This window comes from Eleutherodactylus coqui, chromosome 5 (genome assembly GCF_035609145.1).
Source record: "Eleutherodactylus coqui strain aEleCoq1 chromosome 5, aEleCoq1.hap1, whole genome shotgun sequence".
NCBI lineage: Eukaryota > Metazoa > Chordata > Amphibia > Anura > Eleutherodactylidae > Eleutherodactylus > Eleutherodactylus coqui.
In genome coordinates this window covers 108,012,435-108,035,161 of record NC_089841.1, presented here as the reverse complement: position 1 = coordinate 108,035,161, position 22,727 = coordinate 108,012,435, and the positions used below count along the sequence as shown (strand labels likewise).

At 44.3% G+C, this 22,727-nt stretch overlaps 1 protein-coding gene across 4 annotated transcripts in view; it reads left to right on the top strand.

The window, feature by feature from the left end:
- KIAA0825 (KIAA0825 ortholog) overlaps positions 1–22,727 on the top strand; it is a 379,136-nt gene that overhangs the window by 125,713 nt on the left and 230,696 nt on the right. For all 4 annotated transcript variants that reach the window (XM_066602996.1, XM_066602997.1, XM_066602995.1 and 1 more), the window contains exons 12-13: positions 5,142–5,255; positions 17,749–17,888. In XM_066602996.1, coding sequence (XP_066459093.1) covers positions 5,142–5,255; positions 17,749–17,888 — 254 coding nt within the window. The remainder of the gene's footprint in view (positions 1–5,141; positions 5,256–17,748; positions 17,889–22,727) is intronic.

Sequence of the window (22,727 nt, the reverse complement as noted above, 5' to 3'; positions counted from 1 at the left end):
GACGCGGCCGAGGACGCGGAGGCCCAAGTCAGGGTGTGGGCACAGGCCGAGCTCCTGATCCAGGTGTATCGCAGCCGACTGCTGCGGGATTAGGAGAGAGGCACGTTTCTGGCATCCCCACATTCATCTCACAATTAATGGGTCCACGCGGTAGACCTTTATTAGAAAATGAGCAGTGTGAGCAGGTCCTGTCGTGGATGGCAGAAAGTGCATCCAGCAATCTATCGTCCACCCAGAGTTCTGCGCCGTCCACTGCTGCAACTCTGAATCCTCTGGCTGCTGCTCCTCCTTCCTCCCAGCCTCCTCACTCCATTACAATGACACATTCTGAGGAGCGGGCAGACTCCCAGGAACTGTTCTCGGGCCCCTGCTCAGATTGGGCAGCAATGGTTCCTCTCCCACCAGAGGAGTTTATCGTGACTGATGCCCAACCTTTGGAAAGTTCCCGGGGTCCGGGGGATGAGGCTGGGGACTTCCGGCAACTGTCTCAAGACCTTTCAGTGGGTGAGGAGGCCGATGACGATGAGACACAGTTGTCTATCAGTGAGGTAGTAGTAAGGGCAGTAAGTCCGAGGGAGGAGCGCACAGAGGATTCGGAGGAAGAGCAGCAGGACGATGAGGTGCTGACCCCACCTGGTTTGCTACGCCTACTGAGGACAGGTCTTCAGAGGGGGAGGCAAGGGCAGCAGCAGGGCAGGTTGCAAGAGGCAGTGCGGTGTCCAGGGGTAGAGGCAGGGCCAGACCGAATAATCCACCAACTGTTTCCCAAAGCGCCCCCTCGCGCCATGCCACCCTGCAGAGGCCGAGGTCCTCAAAGGTCTGGCAGTTTTTCACTGAGAGTGCAGACGGCCGACGAACAGTGGTGTGCAACCTTTGTCGCGCCAAGATCAGCCGGGGAGCCACCACAACCAGCCTCACCACCACCAGCATGCGCAGACATATGATGGCCAAGCACCCCACAAGGTGGGACGAAGGCCGTTCACCGCCTCCGGTTTGCACCGCTGCCTCTCCCCCTGTGCCCCAACCTGCCACTGAGATCGAACCCCCCTCTCAGGACACAGGCACTACCGTCTCCTGGCCTGCACCCACACCCTCACCTCCGCTGTCCTCGGCCCCATCCACCAATGTCTGTAAGCGCACCGTCCAGCCGTCGCTAGCGCAAGTGTTGGAGCGCAAGCGCAAGTACGCCGCCACGCACCCGCACGCTCAAGCGTTAAATGTGCACATAGCCAAATTTATCAGCCTGGAGATGCTGCCGTATAGGGTTGTGGAAACGGAGTCTTTCAAAAGTATGATGGCGGCGGCGGCCCCGCGCTACTCAGTTCCCAGTCGCCACTACTTTTCCCGATGTGCTGTCCCAGCCCTGCACGACCACGTCTCCCGCAACATTGTACGCGCCCTCACCAACGCGGTTACTGGCAAGGTCCACTTAACAACGGACACGTGGGACAAGCACAGGCGGGCAGGGCCACTATATCTCCGTGACGGCACATTGGGTGAATTTAGTGGAGGCTGGGACAGAGTCAGAGCCTGGGACCGCTCACGTCCTACCCACCCCCAGAATTGTGGGCCCCAGCTCGGTTGTGGTATCTGCGGCGGTGTATGCTTCCTCCACTAAACCACCCTCCTCCTCCTACGCAACCTCTGTCTCGCAATCAAGATGTGTCAGCAGCAGCACGTTGCCAGCAGTCGGTGTCGCGCGGCATGGCAGCACAGCGGTGGGCAAGCGTCAGCAGGCCGTGCTGAAACTACTCAGCTTAGGAGATAAGAGGCACACGGCCCACGAACTGCTGCAGAGCAGACCGACCGCTGGCTTTCGCCGCTGAGCCTCCAACCGGGCATGGTCGTGTGTGACAACGGCCGTAACCTGGTGGCGGCTCTGCAGCTCGGCAGCCTCACGCACGTGCCATGCCTGGCCCACGTATTTAATTTGGTGGTTCAGCGCTTTCTGAAAAGCTACCCACGCTTGTCAGACCTGATCGGAAAGGTGCGCCGGCTCTGCGCACATTTCCGCAAGTCCCACACGGACGCTGCCACCCTGCAACATCGGTTTCATCTGCCAGTGCACCGACTGCTGTGCGACGTGCCCACACGGTGGAACTCTACGCTCCACATGTTGGCCAGGCTCTATGAGCAGCGTAGAGCTATAGTGGAATACCAACTCCAACATGGACGGCGCAGTGGGAGTCAGCCTCCTCAATTCTTTACAGAAGAGTGGGCCTGGTTGGCAGACATCTGCCAGGTCCTTGGAAACTTTGAGGAGTCTACCCAGATGGTGAGTGGCGATGCTGCAATCATTAGCGTCACCATTCCTCTGCTATGCCTCTTGGGAAGTTCCCTGCAAAGCATAAAGGCAGACACTTTGCGCTCGGAAACAGAGGCAGGGGAAGACAGTATGTCGCTGGATAGTCAGAGCACCCTCCTGTCTATATCTCAGCGCGTTAAGGAGGAGGAGGAGGAGCATGAGGAGGAGGGGGAAGAGACAGCTTGGCCCACTGCTGAGGGTACACATGCTGCTTGCCTGTCATCCTTTCAGCGTGTATGGCCTGAGGAGGAGGAGGAGGAGGATCCTGAAAGTGATCTTCCTAGTGAGGACAGCCATGTGTTGCGTACAGGTACCCTGGCACACATGGCTGACTTCATGTTAGGATGCCTTTCTCGTGACCCTCGCGTTACACGCATTCTGGCCACTACGGATTACTGGGTGTACACACTGCTCGACCACCGGTATAAGGAGAACCTTTCCACTCTCATACCCGAAGAGGAAAGGGGTTCGAGAGTGATGCTATACCACAGCACCCTGGCGGACAAACTGATGGTAAAATTCCCATCTGACAGCGCTAGTGGCCGAAGGCGCAGTTCCGAGGGCCAGGTAGCAGGGGAGGCGCAGAGATCAGGCAGCATGTACAGCACAGGCAGGGGAACACTCTCTAAGGCCTTTGACAGCTTTCTGGCTCCCCAGCAAGACTGTGTCACCGCTCCCCAGTCAAGGCTGAGTCGGCGGGAGCACTGTAAAAGGATGGTGAGGGAGTACGTAGCCGATCGCACGACCGTCCTCCGTGACGCCTCTGCCCTCTACAACTACTGGGTGTCGAAGCTGGACACGTGGCCTGAACTCGCGCTGTATGCCCTGGAGGTGCTTGCTTGTCCTGCGGCTAGCGTCTTGTCAGAGAGGGTGTTTAGTGCGGCTGGGGGAATCATCACAGATAAGCGTACCCGCCTGTCAACCGACAGTGCCGACAGGCTTACACTCATCAAGATGAACAAAGCCTGGATTTCCCCAGACTTCTCTTCTCCACCAGCGGACAGCAGCGATACCTAAACAATACGTAGGCTGCACCCGCGGATGGAAGCATCGTTCTCTATCACCATCAAAAACGTGGACCTTTTAGCTTCATCAATCTGTGTATAATATTCATCCTCCTCCTCCTGCTCCTCCTCCTGAAACCTGACGTAATCACGCCGAACGGGCAATTTTTCTTAGGCCCACAAGGCTCAGTCATATAATTTTTCTAAACAATTTTTATACGTTTCAATGCTCATTAAAGCGTTGAAACTTTCACCTGAACCAATTTTTATTTTAACTGGGCTGCCTCCAGGCCTAGTTACAAATTAAGCCACATTAACCAAAGCGATTAATGGGTTTCACCTGCCCTCTTGGTTGGGCAGGGGCAATTTTTCTGACGTACATTAGTACTGTTGGTACACCAATTTTTTGGGGCCCTCACCTACAGTGTAATCCAATTAATTTTTTGCCCACCTGCATTAAAGCTGATGTTACATCAGCTGTGTTGGGCACTGCAATGGGATACATTTATGTACAGCCGGTGGGTTCCAGGGAGCCACCCATGCCGTGGGTCCACACGGAGTTGTAACTGCATGTGTCCACTTCTAAAGAACCCCAGTCTTACTGGGGCATGCAGTGTGGGCCGAAGCCCACCTGCATTAAGCACGACATTACCTCAGCTGTGATGGGCAATGCAATGGGATATATTTATGTACCGCCGGTGGGTTCCAGGAAGCCACCCATGCTGTGGGTGCACACGGAATTCCCATTGCGGAGTTGTACCTGGCTGTGACTATTTATAAAAAAACGCGGTCTGACTGGGGCATGCAGACACCTTGACAGAATGAATAGTGTGTGGCACATAGGTTCCCCATTGCTATGCCCACGTGTGCAGCTCCTGATGAAGGTGGCACAGGATTGGATTTCTCATTGCTTCTGTACAGCATTGTGGGCTATCGCCCCGCCCCTTTTAAAGAGGGTCGCTGCCTAGCCGTGCCAACCCTCTGCAGTGTGTGCCTGCGGTTCCTCCTCATGGCAGACGCACTTATAAATAGACATGAGGCTGGTGTGGCATGAGGGCAGCTGAAGGCTGCGCAGGGACAGTTTGGTGTGCGCTGTGGACACTGGGTCGTGCGGGAGGGGGGGGGGGGTTGGTCAGCATGTAACCCAGGAGAAGTGGCAGTGGAGTGTCATGCAGGCAGTGATTGTGCTTTGTTGGAGGTAGTGTGGTGCCTAGCTAAGGTATGCATTGCTAATGAGGGCTTTTCAGAAGTAAAAGTTGTTGGAAGGGGGTGGGGGCCCACTCTTGCCACTATTGTGGCTTAATAGTGGGACCTGGGAACTTGAGATGCAGCCCAACATGTAGCCCCTCGCCTGCCCTATCCGTTGCTGTGTCGTTCCCATCACTTTCTTGAATTGCCCAGATTTTCACAAATGGAAACCTTAGCGAGCATCGGCGATATACAAAAATGCTCGAGTCGCCCATTGACTTCAATGGGGTTCGTTACTCGAAACGAACCCTCGAGCATCGCGATAATTTCGTCCCGAGTAACGAGCTCCCGAGCATTTTGGTGCTCGCTCATCTCTACATATGACGTATAGTGAAGGTATTATTTTGGACCTCCACCAGGAGTAGGCATTCTTTAGGATGTATAGTAAAGACATCAGTTTAAGTGTTTTTATCTCTAAATAGTCACAAGACTTGGATTATATTCTGATGAAACATATGTTATGGTCTTCTTTGAAGAACATTAATTCACCATATAAAATAGCTTCCACTGTCTGGATGAACATTTTATCTTTAATAAGAAGACTGTATTGTTTTAATTTCTCATTGCAAATAATGTCATTCTAGGACTATCAAGACAAGTTTGAATGAGTTTCATTCACATTCTTCAGAATCAGCATCAGAAGACCTTTTGTTCTGGCTTACTTTTATTAATCCAAACCTATTCCCTTCTTTGTCTAAGTAAGTATCTTTTGTTTTATTACTGCTTACTTTGATGTGTATTTCAAATATCGTGTGCTGTTTTATCTTCTTTTTTCAAGCTTGGAGATAATTTATTTTATCTCATCATATAATACATTTTTATCTCATTATAGTTGCCGAGATTTGGACCAAGATGCTGATTGCTTGATTATTCATGTATGAATGTATTGAAAGATACATTTTACAGAAAAAAGCTTGCATATGAGTAACCAATTTAGACTATTCTAAAGAACCTAGACACACATTTCAATCAAATTCAGCACTTCTTCATCATTAGCCAACTTTTCACACTGCATATTTTTAAAGGATTAAAGTCATGTCTGAAGGTGTGAGTGTGGGGTCTGGGTACCGAGACCTCCACTAATCACTAGGATAAAAGAGGTATGGCCTTCTACCCACTAAGGTTTTTCAGCTCTCTTCTGTTCTGTATCTAGTTCTTTGTGCCAATGGGCCCCATGTAACTGCTATGGGGCTAGTGGTGTAGGAGGGCTCTGGCCCACTTGTCAGGTCTCTCCTTCCAATTATCTGGCCAGCGTACAACTATCTTTACTTAGATGCTGCATTCACTGTGCTAACCGATTTCTCCCCCATCTTCTGCTCTCACAGTACAGTACATGTCGTAGATGGGGGAAAAGTTGGGTAGAATGGAGTGTGCTGCATGAGGCGTTTTTGAGAGACTAAAATTATTTGTACTGATGACCAAAGTTGTGGTACCAAGTGGACTATAGAGGTGGCACTATTATCAAGTAAAGTCACAGAGGAGGCATTATTGCCAAGTGGGGGTTCAAAGGGGTGCTATTGCCAAGTGGGGTCACATTTAGGGAGGTGTTAGTATTGTGAGTGGGGGTACTGAGAGGAGGGAATATCAGCAGGATAGGGGGAGTGTCAAAAGATGAGTTGTAGCTGAAAGACTTAATGGTGGTCTGGGCCTGGATAGACAAGGAAATGGAAAGTTAACGACTCCAATCAGAATAGGCGTCACCTGTGATCACTGGAGGTAACTGCCCTGTAATCGCGTCTCTCTGTGTAGAACTGGTATATAGAGTTATCATATACTACCATACATAGAACTTAAGCCGCTGAATCTAAGCCTGCCGTGTTATAGACTATATGAGTTCTATGTACACCTCTGGTGCTGAGAATGGAGGACAAAACATGCAGCATCTGCCTGAGAGTTCGCTGGACCCGGGAGCTGCTTAATTCCTTATATGGGCCCTCAGAATGATTTCCTTTGGTTGGTTCCAGGTACAGTAACACACTCCAACACTGCCTGTAACTTTCTGAAGAGAGCTAAGGGTAGCAAACAGGAGTCAAAGGGTTACAGAACTCAGTACAAAGTGCAGAACTCACAATAGAAGTCTGCAGCCCATTTGTCCTAGTGATCATTGATTGTTTCAGCACTGGGACCCCAACTTTTTACATTGCTGACATATCAGTATAACATGCCAAGACTTTTAAAAATGACAATGACCAAATTTAAAAAAGGAAGGTCTAGAATATTTTGATTAGTTTCTAAACTTCTTTTGAGCCCTGCAATGTTTTCTCGTGGTCAGACTTTAGCACCGTTAAGGCTGGCCTATTTTGGACCATCAGGACTGAGGGTTTTGTTCACTTGCTCCATTCAAAAAGCCTTAGCTGTATTTTTATTTTCTTGGCAGTGTAGCTGTATGACAACTTATATTTTATGGGACAAGCTGTAGTTTTTACTGCCACCATTTTAGGGCAAATAATTATTGTAAAACTTTTATTCAATTTTTAGAGTGGAAATTGAAAGCAAGAACTGAAAATTCCCCATACTTTTCTTAATGTCATTTGTAGTTTAAATAATATGTTAACGTTATTCTACTTGTCATTACAATTGTATGTTTTTATGGTAAACGTATTAAAATGTAAAATAATTTTTCTTTTAAAAAAAGCAGTTGTAGCAGCGTTATCCGGTTTGTATAGTCATACTTAAAGGGACTAGCCTTCTCGTTCCATGTGCTCACCTGTGAGAGGAATCTGGTGGCAGGCTCGGAGCTTCCTTGGTTGCCTGGGTAGTTGTTGGATACACCATGCTGATATTCATGAACAAAGTCATGGTTCCTTTGACCTTCTGTGTAGACAGATGGGGCAGCAGGAACTCATGACCTGGTTATGGCTATACCAGGTTAGGAGAGGGTCTGGACTTAAAATAGGCCCTGCTAGTTGCTGTAGCACGGAGGCTTCTCGGAAAACTGATGTAGGCCTTAGGTATCATCATTTATGCTTCAAACAATTGCAATCAGGTGAATAGACAGAGTCCTGGATTGCTTGGTCACTTTTGTATAAAATAACACAAGCTGCACTCAACAAGAACACTTTTGGTTTCCGTATTAACTGTGAGATAGCAAAAGTTTGCACCTGTTTACCAGGATTAACAGTCTGTACTCGGTTGCAGGTAGGTGACATTACTGAAAGGGAGGGAACGGGGTCTGATGGACTCTGAGTTCCTTTTTTCTGTGCCTCTCTGATTCCAGGGTCAAGAGGGGTGTCGTCTCTCCTTTAGGAGAGCATCAAAAAAAAGTGTGGAGACACCCAGGGGGTGAGTGGGTTTGGGGGATGTCATCGTCTCTCCCTAAGGAGAGCACCCAGAAAGGGTGTGAGAAGACACCTTAAAAGTGAGTTAGGACACTTATAAGGCCAGGTACGCCCCTCTGGGTAATTTATGCAAATAAGGACGATGGAATAATACCTCAGCAGCACAATCTATTGGATTGCAGCATTCCTTCAGATCAATGTACGACTTTTTAACAAGTCTGTAAAACAATGATTGGGAATAGGAATCCCAATTTCCAATCATTGTTTTACAGACTTGTTAAAAAGTCGTACATTGATTTGAAGGAATGCTGCCATCCAATAGGTGGCGCTGCACAGGTATTGTTCCATCTTCACCAGAGGAGACCACTCAGGAGAAACTTCTCTCTGCCTCCATTTTCAGCGTAGTTGTTTCTCAACTCCATTTCTGGCCAAATACTGCTCATGGTTGTCTACCCCCATTCCCGCCCCTCTTAAAGTTACAGTACACTCGAACAAACCACACAGTGTTAAACAATGACAATCTGTACCCCCTTGCACATCTATGTAGTCTGCTGGGTGCATGCAGCAGTGGCTTTAACAGCATCCAGAGGGGAAACACCAAGGAGGGCAAGTATAACACTCACATGCCCAGATTAAGCATTTCCACTTCCATGACCTCATAAGTTTTAGTTTATGGGCTTATAGGAACTGACAGACTCCCTTTTTAATATAGTTTATCTAGCCTTTTTATTCTTATCATTTATTTAGACGAGTGTTATTGCTGCATAAGATAATGTCATTTAATCTAAGCAGGGGCGTAACTATAGGGGATGTGGTTGCTCCCGGGCCAAGTTGTTAGGGTTTTGACGTGGATCCGCTGTGTCGCCCAACCAGTAGATGGAACAGACTGGCAGGGCAGACAGCTGACTCTGGAAACTCGAATGCTTACTGCTAGAAGGCATGACTTGGAATGCAAGGTGACCAGGGGATCTAGCCCTATGCTGGAAGCAGGAGATGGAAAGTCCCTGTCTATCAATAGCAGAGAATTCGTCTTGACAAGGGTGGCCCTGCGTGGGAACCTAGGTGCTGATTAACCCTGTCAGGGCTGATCACCAGGAAGTTGGATAACACCATGCCGTCTGCAGAACCAAGGAGTGAGCAAGTTCAGAACCTAGCTGGAAGTACTTGAGCAAACTCAAGACACAGCATAAACTGCAAACACAGGAGCAAACAGGAGCAGCTGCGCCACGTGCATATATGAGGGCTCATACACCAACACTGCAGCAGAGGCTGTCAGGTCTGAGGCCTCTATATAGTGGTAAAGAGATCACTAACAATCTGCAGTTGGGTGGAAGAGGCAGACCTAATTTAACCATGACAGTGCTGGATAAAGGCCATCACAGATTCAGAGCACGACGCCCACGTCTGCCAGACCTAACCCCAGTACTATGAATAAAGCATTATAATTGTGAGCCCTGTTAGAGATTTTGCATTGGGGCCCAGAAGATTCAAGTTACGCCTCTGGATCTAAGCAAACATAAGTAAAAAATTACATATACTGAAAAACAATGATACTGTATAGTCGTCAATGTTGAATCATTCTTGTGTTTGTGTGATCAAACCTATATTATTTGAATACTCTACAGCATTTGTGATGCAGTGCTGTAACATGCCTGTCCTGTTGATAGGAGATTACTGGTAATTGATGCATGTGTTTAATTTTACGGTAACAATTAGTTGTATATAAAAAAGACACCAATAAATTGAGCCCTATAAAAATATTTTCATTGCTGTATTCCTATCAACAGCCTGTCTTTCTGTTTTAATAACTGACCTATCTGATTGTGCCTTCACTTTACCTTAATTTGCTTTATTGCACAGTTAGGAGTAACCTATTTTCCTCTTACATCTGTTGTGAAATTCTGGGAAAGATGTAAATGCTTTTTCTTTCTCTGGTTAATATCTCGCTTTAGTTAGAATTATGTGCTTGTTCTGTTTCATGAGATTTTTCTTCTTCCATTTATGAGGCTCGTCTTACTCACACAGAGCTGTGTTAGTTATGAGAATGAGCTAGCATATGCCTCTCCATATGTCCAACATAGAACCACTCCATACAGCTATCGGTGGTCGTTCGGTGGCCAAGGTTTTTTCCTACAGCATGTAATTTCTCCCCTTAGAGCGAATCACTTTCCTGTGAATATTTCAATCTGCAGCTACTTTAAGTGCCAGAAATTTGTATATATTGCAACTTGATCATTCTCCATCTGGTTATGGGAAAAACTATATTTGTAACAGAATATTCTATAAATTACTTTTTTATTAATTCCATTTAAACAGATGCATATGGAAAGTGTTTCACCAAGTGTTGCATAACACATCACGTCATTTGCAGCTACTGAATTTCATCTCTTGCTCTTTGCAGTAAAATTTTTAAATTAAAATCTGCAAAAAATTAGCTAATTACATGATCCTTAAATACCTGTACTGTGTTGTACGGGTGGCTATTTTTAATTAACTTTTATAATTGCCTATGCAGAAATGTACTATAACTTCTCGTGTGCATCACAGAAGGGGAAATCAAGAATTAAAAACAATCACAAAAAATGGCCATTACTTACTGACTGAGGAATGCATATAGATGCATCCTCCTCTCACCATGCAGGTAGCTGACTACCAAATGGAGGAGCCAATAACACCTGTGAGGGCACCGATAAAACAGCCACTCACACTGCCTCCTGATAATGAGGGGGGTGGATGCTTGGTGTACACTACCACACATAGTGGATACAGGGTGCCAGACCATTCTGATATATGTAGTTCACCATGCAGACCAGCAACCTATTAATGACGCCATGACAGAAAATGTCGGTTCTCGTGTGTATCGTTAGGGGACACGGTTTCGACAGTGGGTATATACTTATGCCACTATGAGGCAGATACTAAGCAGAAAAAAAAATTAACTTCTCCCCGCAGGCACCCAGCAAATCAGTTTTAGCTTAGTGTCAGCAGGAGGCAGACCTATTCTTCTCGCTAGTTTTCAAGCACCATTCTGGAATAGGGAATCAACAGAGAGGCAGGGGTGGTCCTGGAGCTGTCCACAGCTGGCGTAGCATTGCCTAGCTGTGGATGTGGGCTGTCTGGTGGGCGCTGCAGTTTCTGCATTCTGGATAACTTAGAACATATGTCCAGTGCTCCCATTTAGGAGGTATCTTATGGAGTTGACTCCATATTTTAGAGTTTCTCCCAAGAAAGGCCATAAGAGAAATGTAGGCCCTCTCACTCAAGATGGTCATCCTGGCTGCCTGCAACATCCTCCCGTTCAGCGCCTCCCAAAGTGCGTTCAGAGTAAAACTCCAGTTTTACTGCAGACACAGCAGTTGCTCAGCAGGCGAATTATCTGACTCTCCCTCTAATTCCGATCTGGATGAGAAGCAAGCTTCCAAGCTTTCCACAATGATGGATAGCCTAATGGCTGCCAAAACCAATACCCTGCAGATATCTGACACAATCTACAGCTGTTTTTTTCTTCAGACGTCTAAGGTGTTCCCCAAAACATATTCCTCCTTCGATGAAGTATTGACTAGGGAATGGAATATTCTCAAGAAAAGCTTCATTATGCCTAAACGCTTAGATCTTATGTATCCCTTACCAGCAGAATTAATTTTAAAAAATGGTCGACTTCACCAGTTGTGGATCCACTAGTGTCCCGGTTGGCAAGACATACCACTCTTCTTATAGTGGATGCTCCATCTTTTCAAGATGTGTGTGATAGGAAGATTGAGACCCTAACCAAATTTCCCTTAAGGCAGTGGGGTCAGCTCTTAGACCAGTTTTTGCCTCAACCTGGGTCAGTAAAGTCAAAGCTGAATGGAGATGTCAGGATGAGGTCAGAGAGCACAGGGCGGAAATGAGCAGATCAGTTTTTGAGAGGTTCAGTATATGAATAGGATAGTATACATAAAGCTGTATGAACCAGTCACCAGCCGGTATCTGTGCACGTACAGATATAAAGTGCATTAAGGTGTATGTGATATGGGGGATGAAGGGGGTCAGGTTTCCAAGGGGAGATATAGAATCAAGGTAAATGGAGAAGAGTTAGATTTGCGAATATAGTAGGCTTCTCTAAAAAAAGAGGCAGTTTTGGGGCATGCTTAAAACTGTGGGCTTGGGAATTGACCTGATTGTCTGGAGTGTTGCAGCCCGGGAAAAATCTTAGAGATGGGAATGGAACGTTCAGATTAAAGAGAAGCCTAGTCTAAGGTTATTAGCGGAGCGCAGACTGGTAGGGTGGTAGAAAGAGATGAGGGAGGAGATATAGGATGGTGTAGCACGGTTGAGAACTTCGTGAATGAGAGTGATGAGTTTAACCCCTTCCCAATGTGCACTGTGCATGATAACTCTTTAAATGCCACTGTGCATTATAACCCAAACTATCAGCAATCTGTCAACCTTGTAGTAGGTTAACCCTTTATGAGAGATGCATTTTTCAGGTACATTTGTATCGGTCTATCTAGCTATCTTTTTTAGTTTTTATATAGCTAGAAAAACACTGATGTGAACATAGTGGTATTTGTGTCTATTATATACAATTCCTTGGTATAGAGGGTATATACATATTCTGTAGCTGTGTGAACTGCTGATTCTGGAATATCAAAGCACTTGTATGTTATTTGCTTCAATTCAAAGGCCAATAACGAATATATGAAAGGCTGGAAATTTGCGATAGACTCAGACTCCATTAGAAAAAATTTAATCTTTGCTTCTGAAATTCCACTATATTTTATAGACTTAATCTGACCTGGACTTCATGTGCATATGAAATGTAATTATACCAATAAGTAATACAATGGATCCACTTAATAATATACATGATTTTTTTGCTGGCGTCAGGAGCTTTGTGTACATATCAAACAAAAGTAAAATGTCATTCACTTCAGTCTGCTGTCAGCATCATAATGATTATACATGACTTGTGCTTCAAAGAGAGAGAATAATATTCAGCTTGTGAAACCTTTTTCATTTTAGTAATTTTGGTGTTTCATAGTTTTTCAAATCATATTGCATATTTTGTAAGTAAAGAATGAGGCGAGGAGTCGAAAGCTTTATTTCACATTTGGTGTATATTTACTAGCGGTTGTATGCTTCTAAACAATACTGGTAAGTATTACTAAGGGTACGTTCAGATATAGCCGCAATTCTACGGATTTTCTGCAATGGAAAATCCGTAGCATTTCTGCATCAAAAATAGAGTCAAACTCCACAACATTGGTGCAGATTTCGACTCCAGATCTTCAGCTGATTTCAGCGTGGCGCTCTACTCACCTCATAATTAGCAGCCCCTCTCTGCAGCGCTTCGAGCAGCCATCACCCAGCAACCACTACTAAGCTCTGTGGTCGTCAATCAGGTGATACACCCACTTCCACATCACCTGACTGGTGGCTGCGGTGCTTAGTAGCATCCACAACATTCCCGTTATGTGTGAACATACCGTAATTTGATAAAAGTAGAAGTAGATCATCATAATCTAAGTAAATATATACAAGCTGTACTAAAACTTACTTTGCATGCTTCATTGTATTTTATTTTCAAATATATTTATATTACATTTTTTGTACTTGAATATGCCTGGCTCATCATTTTGAGGGCAGAAACAACATTTTAGTGGTTACTTTTCTGAGCATAATGGATTAATCATCCAGTTCTTTGGTCACATTGCGAGGAGGGCACAAACAGCACCAGGGGTGGTGAGTCTTGTATGTAGCGCTCTTTTTTTGTGTGTGTGTGTGTAAGGTAGTTACTCACCTCTGTCTGTAATGGCCAAAATTTCACTGGAGAGGACCCTGTGAGGGCAGCTCTCTTCTATGTGTGGCTGCAATAGGGATTAGGCAGATCTGAGTCCAAAGGAAGTATGGGGGACCACCATAAAATATTTTTCCCAGAGTCCTCTACTAACCTAAAGGGATTTTCAGGGATTAAAGTATTGAATATTTTATCCTTAGGATAGCAACTTGCAAAAGTATGTGCATGGTAGCACTCTCTCATGACTGGAAGAATGTGGCGCAATATCCAGGAGTTCCACGGTCTTGGATCCCAAATACTGTAGGTTTACAGTGATTGTACAGCACACACTTTAGGGATTTCCTAAATTTTTGTAGATTTAATAAATGCTCCAGATGTACACAAAATAAGCTGGTGACATTTCAGGCAAGTGGTCTTTTATCAAGTAGGATGTATGGAGAATCAAAATCCAAGACTGACAGAGAAGCATAAACTTGAAGTCTGATTCTTCATACATCTGGTTTGATAAAGAGCCACAAGCCCAAAATATTGCCTACTTATTCTGTATACTTTTGGAGTATTTAATAAATCTACAACAGTTTAGCAGATTCCTCAAGTGTATGCCGGCCAACCTCTGTGTACCTATTTTGTCTCAACTGGCTGCAGCGCTTGGGTGAGCACTGTAGCCATGGGACTGATGAATGTGACAGGTCTGAGAAGAGGCCATAGCATTCACCCACGTGCCTTGGTCTCCTCATTCAGCTGATTAGTGGCAGTCCCGAGTGGAGCACCCACAGCTATTTAGTGCAAATTGGGATTCAGCAGTCAGCAACGGGTTTGGTGAAAATACTTACTGAATTTCTGCATTGTCATAGATTTCAAAGGAGAAGAAATATACTTGTATAGGGAAACCTCTGGTGAAAACCACAAACTGTCCCCTTTCATCTGTGTGGGTACATTTCCAAGTGAAAAATATAAAGAGAGCTTAATGCATTTCATGTGATACATCTATTATAAAAATCCTGTTATTGTTTCAGCACCATCCTACTTTTCAAAGCCATATGTGACAACACTGAATGTGTAGCATGCGCTCTAGCTTCCTGGTGTTACAGTAGGCACACTAATAATGTCATGGATACTAGGGGAGGCTTACCAAATTTATGCAAGCTAAAAGTGGAGGAGTTGTCCATACAACGAATCAGATTGTTAGTATTCAAACCTGCAACCTCCTGTACTCCTAGCAGTAGCCCTTCCTAATGAGCCATTCAGTTCACTGAACAGCTCCCCTGATAAACCTTGTCCTTGTTTCTTGTTCCTTCTCCTGTATTCCTGATTAGCTCCACCCTGCTTCCTGATTAGTTACCCTATAAAAGCCTTGCCCCGTCACTCCCTCTTTGCGTGTTTATTGTGCCTTCTGCCTCTAACCTTTAACCAAGCTATCATCCTGCAAAGCTGCCTTTCTATAAACAGATCGTCCATCTCGTGTACCAGACCCCTGTCTTTTCTTCCTGACTTTGCTACTGCTTAAAGCCTTGGGTTACACCACCATCCCTGGTACCAGACCCCAGTTATTTCCTCTTGACTTCGCTACTGCTTGAACCCTTTGCGCTGCACCGCCATCCTGTGTACCAGACCCCGGCTGCCTCCTTGACCTCATTTCCCACCAGCAGCGGTTACAGCAAGTGACTAGAGCCTGGCACCAAATTGTGACACAGATCCTGTTAAAATCTGATTAGTTGCTGTTGGCAACTCCTTCATTTGTATGTATTGTATTCACTTTCACCATGTACATTGAATTACCAGTAAGATTCCACAAGGGTCAGTGTTTGAACTACAGCCCAGTGCTCTTTTAGTATATTTGTCAATGACATTGTAAGTGATCCAGACTCTAAAAAGAACCATTTGCTCATTTGTAGAGAATATTCTATTAATTTGTATAGTGTGAACTGAGGAATGTGATCTGTGACATTTTTTTGCTATACAATAAACTGTACAAGACAATTAACATAGAACATGATGGTATTACTGTGTCCTAGGGGGCATGGAGAATTTGGAAAATTGGACTTATAAGTTAAAGCAAGGATATGCACTTCGAACTGATTTTACGACGACATATTAAATGGTATAACGCTGAGTAAACTTGAAATGGAAACAACTGGGGATATTCCTATATATATTTATATAACCTGAATCATAGAAGCCAGAGCCAGGCCGCTGCTGCCAAGCAAACAAGATCATGAGGTGCTTCAAAAGGCGACCTAGATGCACACAATGAAAACAGTTTTATTTTCATGGTAGAGCTGTAAAAAGGTTCAAGAGGTAGGACAGCACCGGGTTATTGGGAAATGGTAGCGGTGAGGTCGTAAGCACAGAAAGATCCCCAAATCTCTCCAATACTGTGGTTCTTAAAAGAAAGCTGGAAAGGACTGCATCCTCTATAGGCAGATTTGTCTCATTTCCAAACAAGCACAGACTAGCAGTGTTTTGACTATTACAATAACTGGGTCTTTTTCAAGCTCGAGTTAAATTAATAAAATATCATATCCATATATCCTGTGGCAATTTAGCTCCATCTGGCTGCTGTCCACAGGCCGTAGTTGGTGTTTATACCATATCATCGCTACACAGCAATAGCTTGAATTAGATGAACTTTCTTTAACTTGACTGACTTAGAAGACTCTAGAAACTTGTATCCTACTAGAGAAGATCTTTGGGTATAAATATTTAGATTTCACTCTTGCTAGTTGCTGTTTACTGACACAACTGTCAGAACCAATGGCTCCCGGGGGCCTCCATGCCCGCACCGCTGGTCTCATCACCCGGGTGGCTGGGCTGCGGCGCAGGGGAGCCCCTGTATTGGTAACCTCCCCTGGCCACCGTAGTTCTGTACACCGCCAGGTTGCTAGGGACGTGGCAGGCACCGCCCCGCGTCCCCGTTGCCATGACAACCGGGCACGCTTCCTATGTTTCGCCCGCCCATCAATTGCTGGGGGTGGGTTTTGCAGTGCTCTGTGACTGGCTCCTGTTGCTGTCAGGCTCCCTGCTCCAATCAGCTGCTGGGGCGGGAGTTCTGACAGCATTTAAACCTTTCAGTTCCTGTCCAGCACTGCCAGTGTATGTTTGGTCTTTCAACTGCACCCGCGTCTTTCTGATTGCTGCTTTGTTTCGGATTTGCTTGCTTGGACTCTGACTTCGCCTTCGCCTGACCCCTTTGTACTGCGTCTTCTCCAGTTGCCGACCCGGATTGCCTGACCTGTCTCTGTGTTTGTTTGTAGTCTACTCCTTGCCCTAGTTAGTCTAGGGACTGTCGCCCAGTTGTCACCCTGTGGCCCTAGCTCAGGGGGGCAAGTAGGTAGGGACAGTGGTTGCCAGCAGTTTTCAGGGACTTTCCATACCCGGCCCCAAGTCCTTGACAACAACCATGAAGTCACTATGACTCTATAGGATATATGTCACTTTGCAGCTAATTTTTATGCCAAATGTGGCCAGCAGAAGTGGAATTGCGTTGAGGGATATATGAATACGTATGAATTAGTATTTTATCTTTTTTATTTGACCTATATTTCTTCAAAAAAAAGGCAATCCTGGAAAACCTCTTTAAGATGAAGTTAAATTCTTGTGTTGCTCCTTTTCTAAACGCACTCAACGGGGCACCCTGACAAACACCATTGCTGTTTTATTGCACTATAGTATTTTGGCAATGTATAGCGATAAATCACCGAGTGTTATTTCTTAGATTAGCCCTTTGCATGTCAAAACGACTTTCAGTAAACGGAATTAATTTGAGTGCACCTCCTGGGTATCGTGACACCGAGGTAAGGCTTAGTGTAGGCAGATTTATTCATGCGCACAAAGTTCCAATTTTTACCTTCTACAACAAGAACATACATGGCTCTACACAAAGGATAAGTGAAGTTACTTTGTGTCAGTAACATATCTGGCAGTGTACCAAATGTTAATTTGCTCTTAGCTACTTGAGATTAAATGTAATTCCTTCCCTGAGCAGTTTTAAAGTAAGCAAGCATGAAAGCATTTTCTGAGTAATCTGGGAGGAATTGACATTTAAATGAGTTAGCATTACATCTGCACTTTAAGGCTATTCATTTCATAGATAAATTAACTACATTATTCTCTCTTTATCTTACGTTTTGAAAGAACTCCATCAGCAGGAGAAATGGCAGTCCAGGGTCAGCTCAAACTGCTCTTATCCCAACCATGCTGTAATTGGAACTTGCTGCTTGAAACACTGCTGCATCCTGATTGTCTCATTGCTAGAACTTTGCTGACTTGCTCAAGTAAGTACATCTTCTATTTCATATATGTCTTACAGCAGGCGAATGTACAGTATGTGTAGCACTCAAATATACTTGTCTGCATGCGTATATAGCTATATATAGGATATAATTGCATGTGCTCCCATAAACATTAAGCCTTCTGGCAGATGGGTTCTTAAAGATTTTGCAGTATAATGTCCATTAGGCAGGGGGGTCTATTGAGAGTAGTGGTGTAGAAAGCAAATCAAAAGTGGTTTTACTGTTAGGATCTGATTAAGGCCCTAGTAAATGACTGCTGATAGTTATTATGTTAACTAATAAGATAAAACATCCAGTACTAAGGTTTCGTAATATAAATACTTTAGGTAATACACAATGCACAATAAACAATTGAATAAGGTGTTCTGAAACATTTTGTTCTAGTAGCTGGTAACATTTTATGTATGTTTAACCCAAAATAAAGTTCTAAGAAAAATGCTATAAGATGGGTATGATAATTACAATATTGTTTCCTAAGGTGATATACTCATAAAGTGTTTATAAGATTGTTTTAGGTTATACAGTTAATGATTCGTTTTAATATATTTGTTGATGACCTCATAGAGGGATTGTATAGCAGGATAACAATATTTGCAGATGATACAAAATTAAATTATGTATCGTTATAATTAAGTAATAATTAACACAACGGAGGGCAATATACGCTTGCAAATGGATCTGGACGAGGTTTGGGGGCTTGGGTGGAAAAGTGGCAAAGGACTTTAACACTGCTAAATGCCACTAAATGGGAAACCACTTGGAGAAATGACATGGAAAAGGACTTGGGGAATTTTTTTAACTGTAAACTTAACTGGAGCAACCAGTGTCAGGCAGCTGCTGCCAAGTCAAACACGATCATGGGGTGCATCAAAAGACATATAGGGGCACATGATGAGAAAATTCATCTTTTTCTCTACAAAGCATTGGTCAGACCACACATGGAATATTGTGTACAGTTTTGGGCACCAGCACTCAAGAAGGACATATCAGAACTTGAGCTAGTTCAAAGACAGGCAACTAAGTTAATAAATGGTATGGGTGGACTACAACAGCCAGAGAGGTTATTTAGAAAAAAGCCTGTTAGAGGGGACCTAAAAAGTATGTTTAAATTTGTAAGGGAACAATACAGAGATCTCTCCCATGATCTGTTTATACCCAGGACTGTGACTCTAACTAGGGGGCATCCTCTACGTCTAGAGGAAAGAAGGTTTCTACACCGATATAGACCTGAGTTCTTGACTGTATAATCAGTGAGTCTATGGAACGCTCTCCCTGAGGACGCGATGATGGCAAACTCATTAAACGGGTTCAAGAGGGGCCTGGACGCCTTTCTTGAGTGTAACATATTAGTTGCCTGTCTTTGAACTGGCTCAAGCTCCAATATGTTATAGTCGCTGATTACTTCAGAAGGATCGTTGAATCAGGGTTTATTTTGACTGCCAGGTTTGGAGTCGAGAATGAATTTTTCCCTAAAATGAGGAAAATTGTCTTCTACTTCATTGGGATTTTTGCCTTCCTCTGGATCAACAATGCAGGATAATAGACTGAACTGGATGGACATATTATTTCTTTCAACATTACATACTGTGTTGCTGTGTTACTATGATAGGGCAGCAAGTTTAAAGCTACTTAATTGCTATCCAGTAGTCAAATCGGTTCCCAGATATTTGAAACAATGAAAGATGACATAATGATGCATGGCTTAGAATAATGGAGACTAAAATTTCAGATGTTTACCACTTTCGATGTTCATTCTACATCAAATTATTTCAATTATTCCATGTGGTCTATGCCATTGCAAATACATGCAGTGATTTTTTTAAGTTTTGCTGCACATGAAAGGTATCCAAAGCTCTCTAATACTTACAACTGTTGGCTACATCTTCTGAACAGTAAGAATAATTTGAATAGTTGTCCCTAAGCCAGCAGGGAGGTGACAACTTAGAATTACTAGTGGAAAGTATTACCAAGTTAAAAGACATACCACACTTAGAAGAAAAAGAACACAGACTTACAGAGGGGTAGAAACATTACTGGAAATGTCCTAACAATCTTGTATTAAAAGGCATCAAAGACCAAGGTTATAAAATCGACAGTTCTAGTTTTATCTTTATAACTTTACAAAGATCTAAAAAGACTGCCTTTGGTTAATTGTGTTCATTTTAGGAAATTTACACCCTCCATATATAGTGAGATGCCATTGTCTGTGAAAAAAGAGAAAGAATGGAGCGTTGCTAAATTATTTCTTGAATGTATTGGAAAATATTGCACAAATTTGAGCACCTCTGGTAATCATAGGTTCTTTATATATACACATACCACAGTCCACTTCTTAACCTGATTATGTATTTGTACCGAAAGATTATCTGGAGATTAGACATGATCAAAAGTTTCATCTGTGTGCAAGAATCAAGCCATGTTTTCTAGCCCCAAAATGGCGGTATAACCTCTGTCAACAAAAGTGCAATATGAATAGCAGTAGTATTTGACATTTTGCCCCTATTCTATCTCCTACTGTATGACTTTTCGTATGTGCAGAATATCATCAAGCTCCCAGGAAATATTTTTTCCATGTATGTGAATTATCTATCCCATCTGTCAGGGTCGTAACTAAAGTTCAGCTTGGGCACCAATGGTGTAACACTATATTGTGACTAAATAAAATAGTCATACTCTAACTGGGTAATATCACCATACTGTGAGTTGGTAACACTCCTGTACTATGACTAAATAATACCATGATACTGCAACTGAATAATGCTACTACACTACAGGAATTCTGAAATTATGCTTAGACTATAAGAGAATATTACTAATATACTGAAACTATTACCGCCCCTTCCTATATACTGTGAGTCCCATGTGAGCCTCTTACATAATACAACCCATTTCTCTGCCCCTTACTATACACTTTGACTCTCTGTACCTCTATTCCTGTATCCAAATACCACACCTGTGCCCTCACTCCTATATATTATGACTAGTGATGAGCGAGCATACTCGCTAAGGGCAATTGCTCGAGCGAGCATTGCCCTTAGTGAGTACCTGCCCGCTCGAGAGAAAAGGTTCGGCTGCTGGCGGGGGGCAGGGATCGGCGGAGGAGAGCGGGGGGAATGGAAGGGAGATCTCTCTCCCCCCCCCCCCCCCCGCTCCCTCCTGCTCACTGCCGCAACTCACCTGTCACCCGCGCCGGCACCCGAACCTTCTCTGCCGATCGGGGAGATACTCGCTAAGGACAATGCTCGATCTAGCAATTGTCCTTAGCGAGTATGCTCGCTCATCTCTAATTATGACCCTTCTATATCTCTCTCCTGTATGCTGCAATATGATCCTCCTATGCCCCCCTTTCTGTATACTACGACCCCCCCGTGCCCCCAATCCTGTATATGATGACTCATAGCATATAGGAGTGGAGAGCATAGCAGGTCATAGTAGATAGAATTGGAGACACAGGGGATCATAGAAGGGGGGTGCAAGTAGGGTTTTATTGTATTATATAGGAGTAGGACATAGTGGGCTCATAGTATACAAGATTGGGAACATAAGTTGTGATAGTATACACTAGTAGCGACATAGGAGGAAATAGTATGTCTGTCTCTGTGTATGAGTAGTGTTTTGTTTGTTCAGCCTGCACCTGACTTATCTACTCTGTGTCCTCCACCTACATCTTGACACTCAGTTCTACATCCTCATCAGCTCCCACATTCTCCTCCCAGATGTTATGCAGGCGGGTGGTTCTGGTTGCATTTTCGGTGGCCATGATGATTCAGCAGCCAGGTCCGAAGTCATTAGACTCATTCCTCTCTTAGCGCATGGCCCCACTGCTCAGATCCTGCAGCACAAGAGTCTGCAAAAGGGTAAGATAGTCAGCATTAGGCCTGTACATTTGGGAGAATACAGCCCTGTCCATGCCTATCTGCTCTGCATGAAGCGTCACTGCCTTGCGGTAGGAGGGCTGCCAAGACCTCATTAGGTAGAGCAGAAATAGACCACAGAGCAGCCTTATTATGATAAGATGGGCTCCCTGGCTTAGGGGCCCGGTTGGAAATGTGATCACTGCACACCCCATATCTATGCCACTGCCACCTTGCCAAAATGTGGGGATAGGACAAGATTGCCTCTTTCTTGCCAAATCACCTCACAGGAGTTAATTCTATATGGCATAATTCCACATGAATAATGAATTCATGAAGTGGAATATTTGAAGAGTGGCCTATTAATAAGATCGGGCCATTTCAAGGTGTGTATCCTAAACTTGTTGCCACTTTTCAGCACTAATGTAAATCGACATACAAAATCTCCCTTGTACCAAGCTGTCAAATCTTGGTCATTCGGATCTTGTCCAAAGGTTTATAAACAGAATAACCAGTAAAGTTATGGCACAGTGATTACGCCAGACAGGATGACCTCGCCGACTATGTTTTCTGGTTGATTTCCAATTTCTACACCTGTATTGTTGACTGATGAGGACTGACTAGTCTGACACTTGTACGTGCAGGTTGAAATAAATGGCTGGGTACAAAATGGCTGTTTCCATTATATACACCAGCCGTTTTGGATGTATAAATGTTCGTAGAACAAAAATAAATTGACATTGCTCTGCCCACTATCCCAAAATCCGTTGTTTTGGGTGCGGAGAAGTTGTGATAGATTTAACTTTTGTTTTGGTATGCTAATGTTCACTGACTTAAGGCCCAATTACATGATCGGATTATCACTAAAAAATCGCTAAAAGGTGATCGCGTTAGCAATAATTGTTGCGTTTAAACACGCGCCCATCGTGCACTTTTCGTGCACTGTTAGCTGTTCGTTAAATTCAGA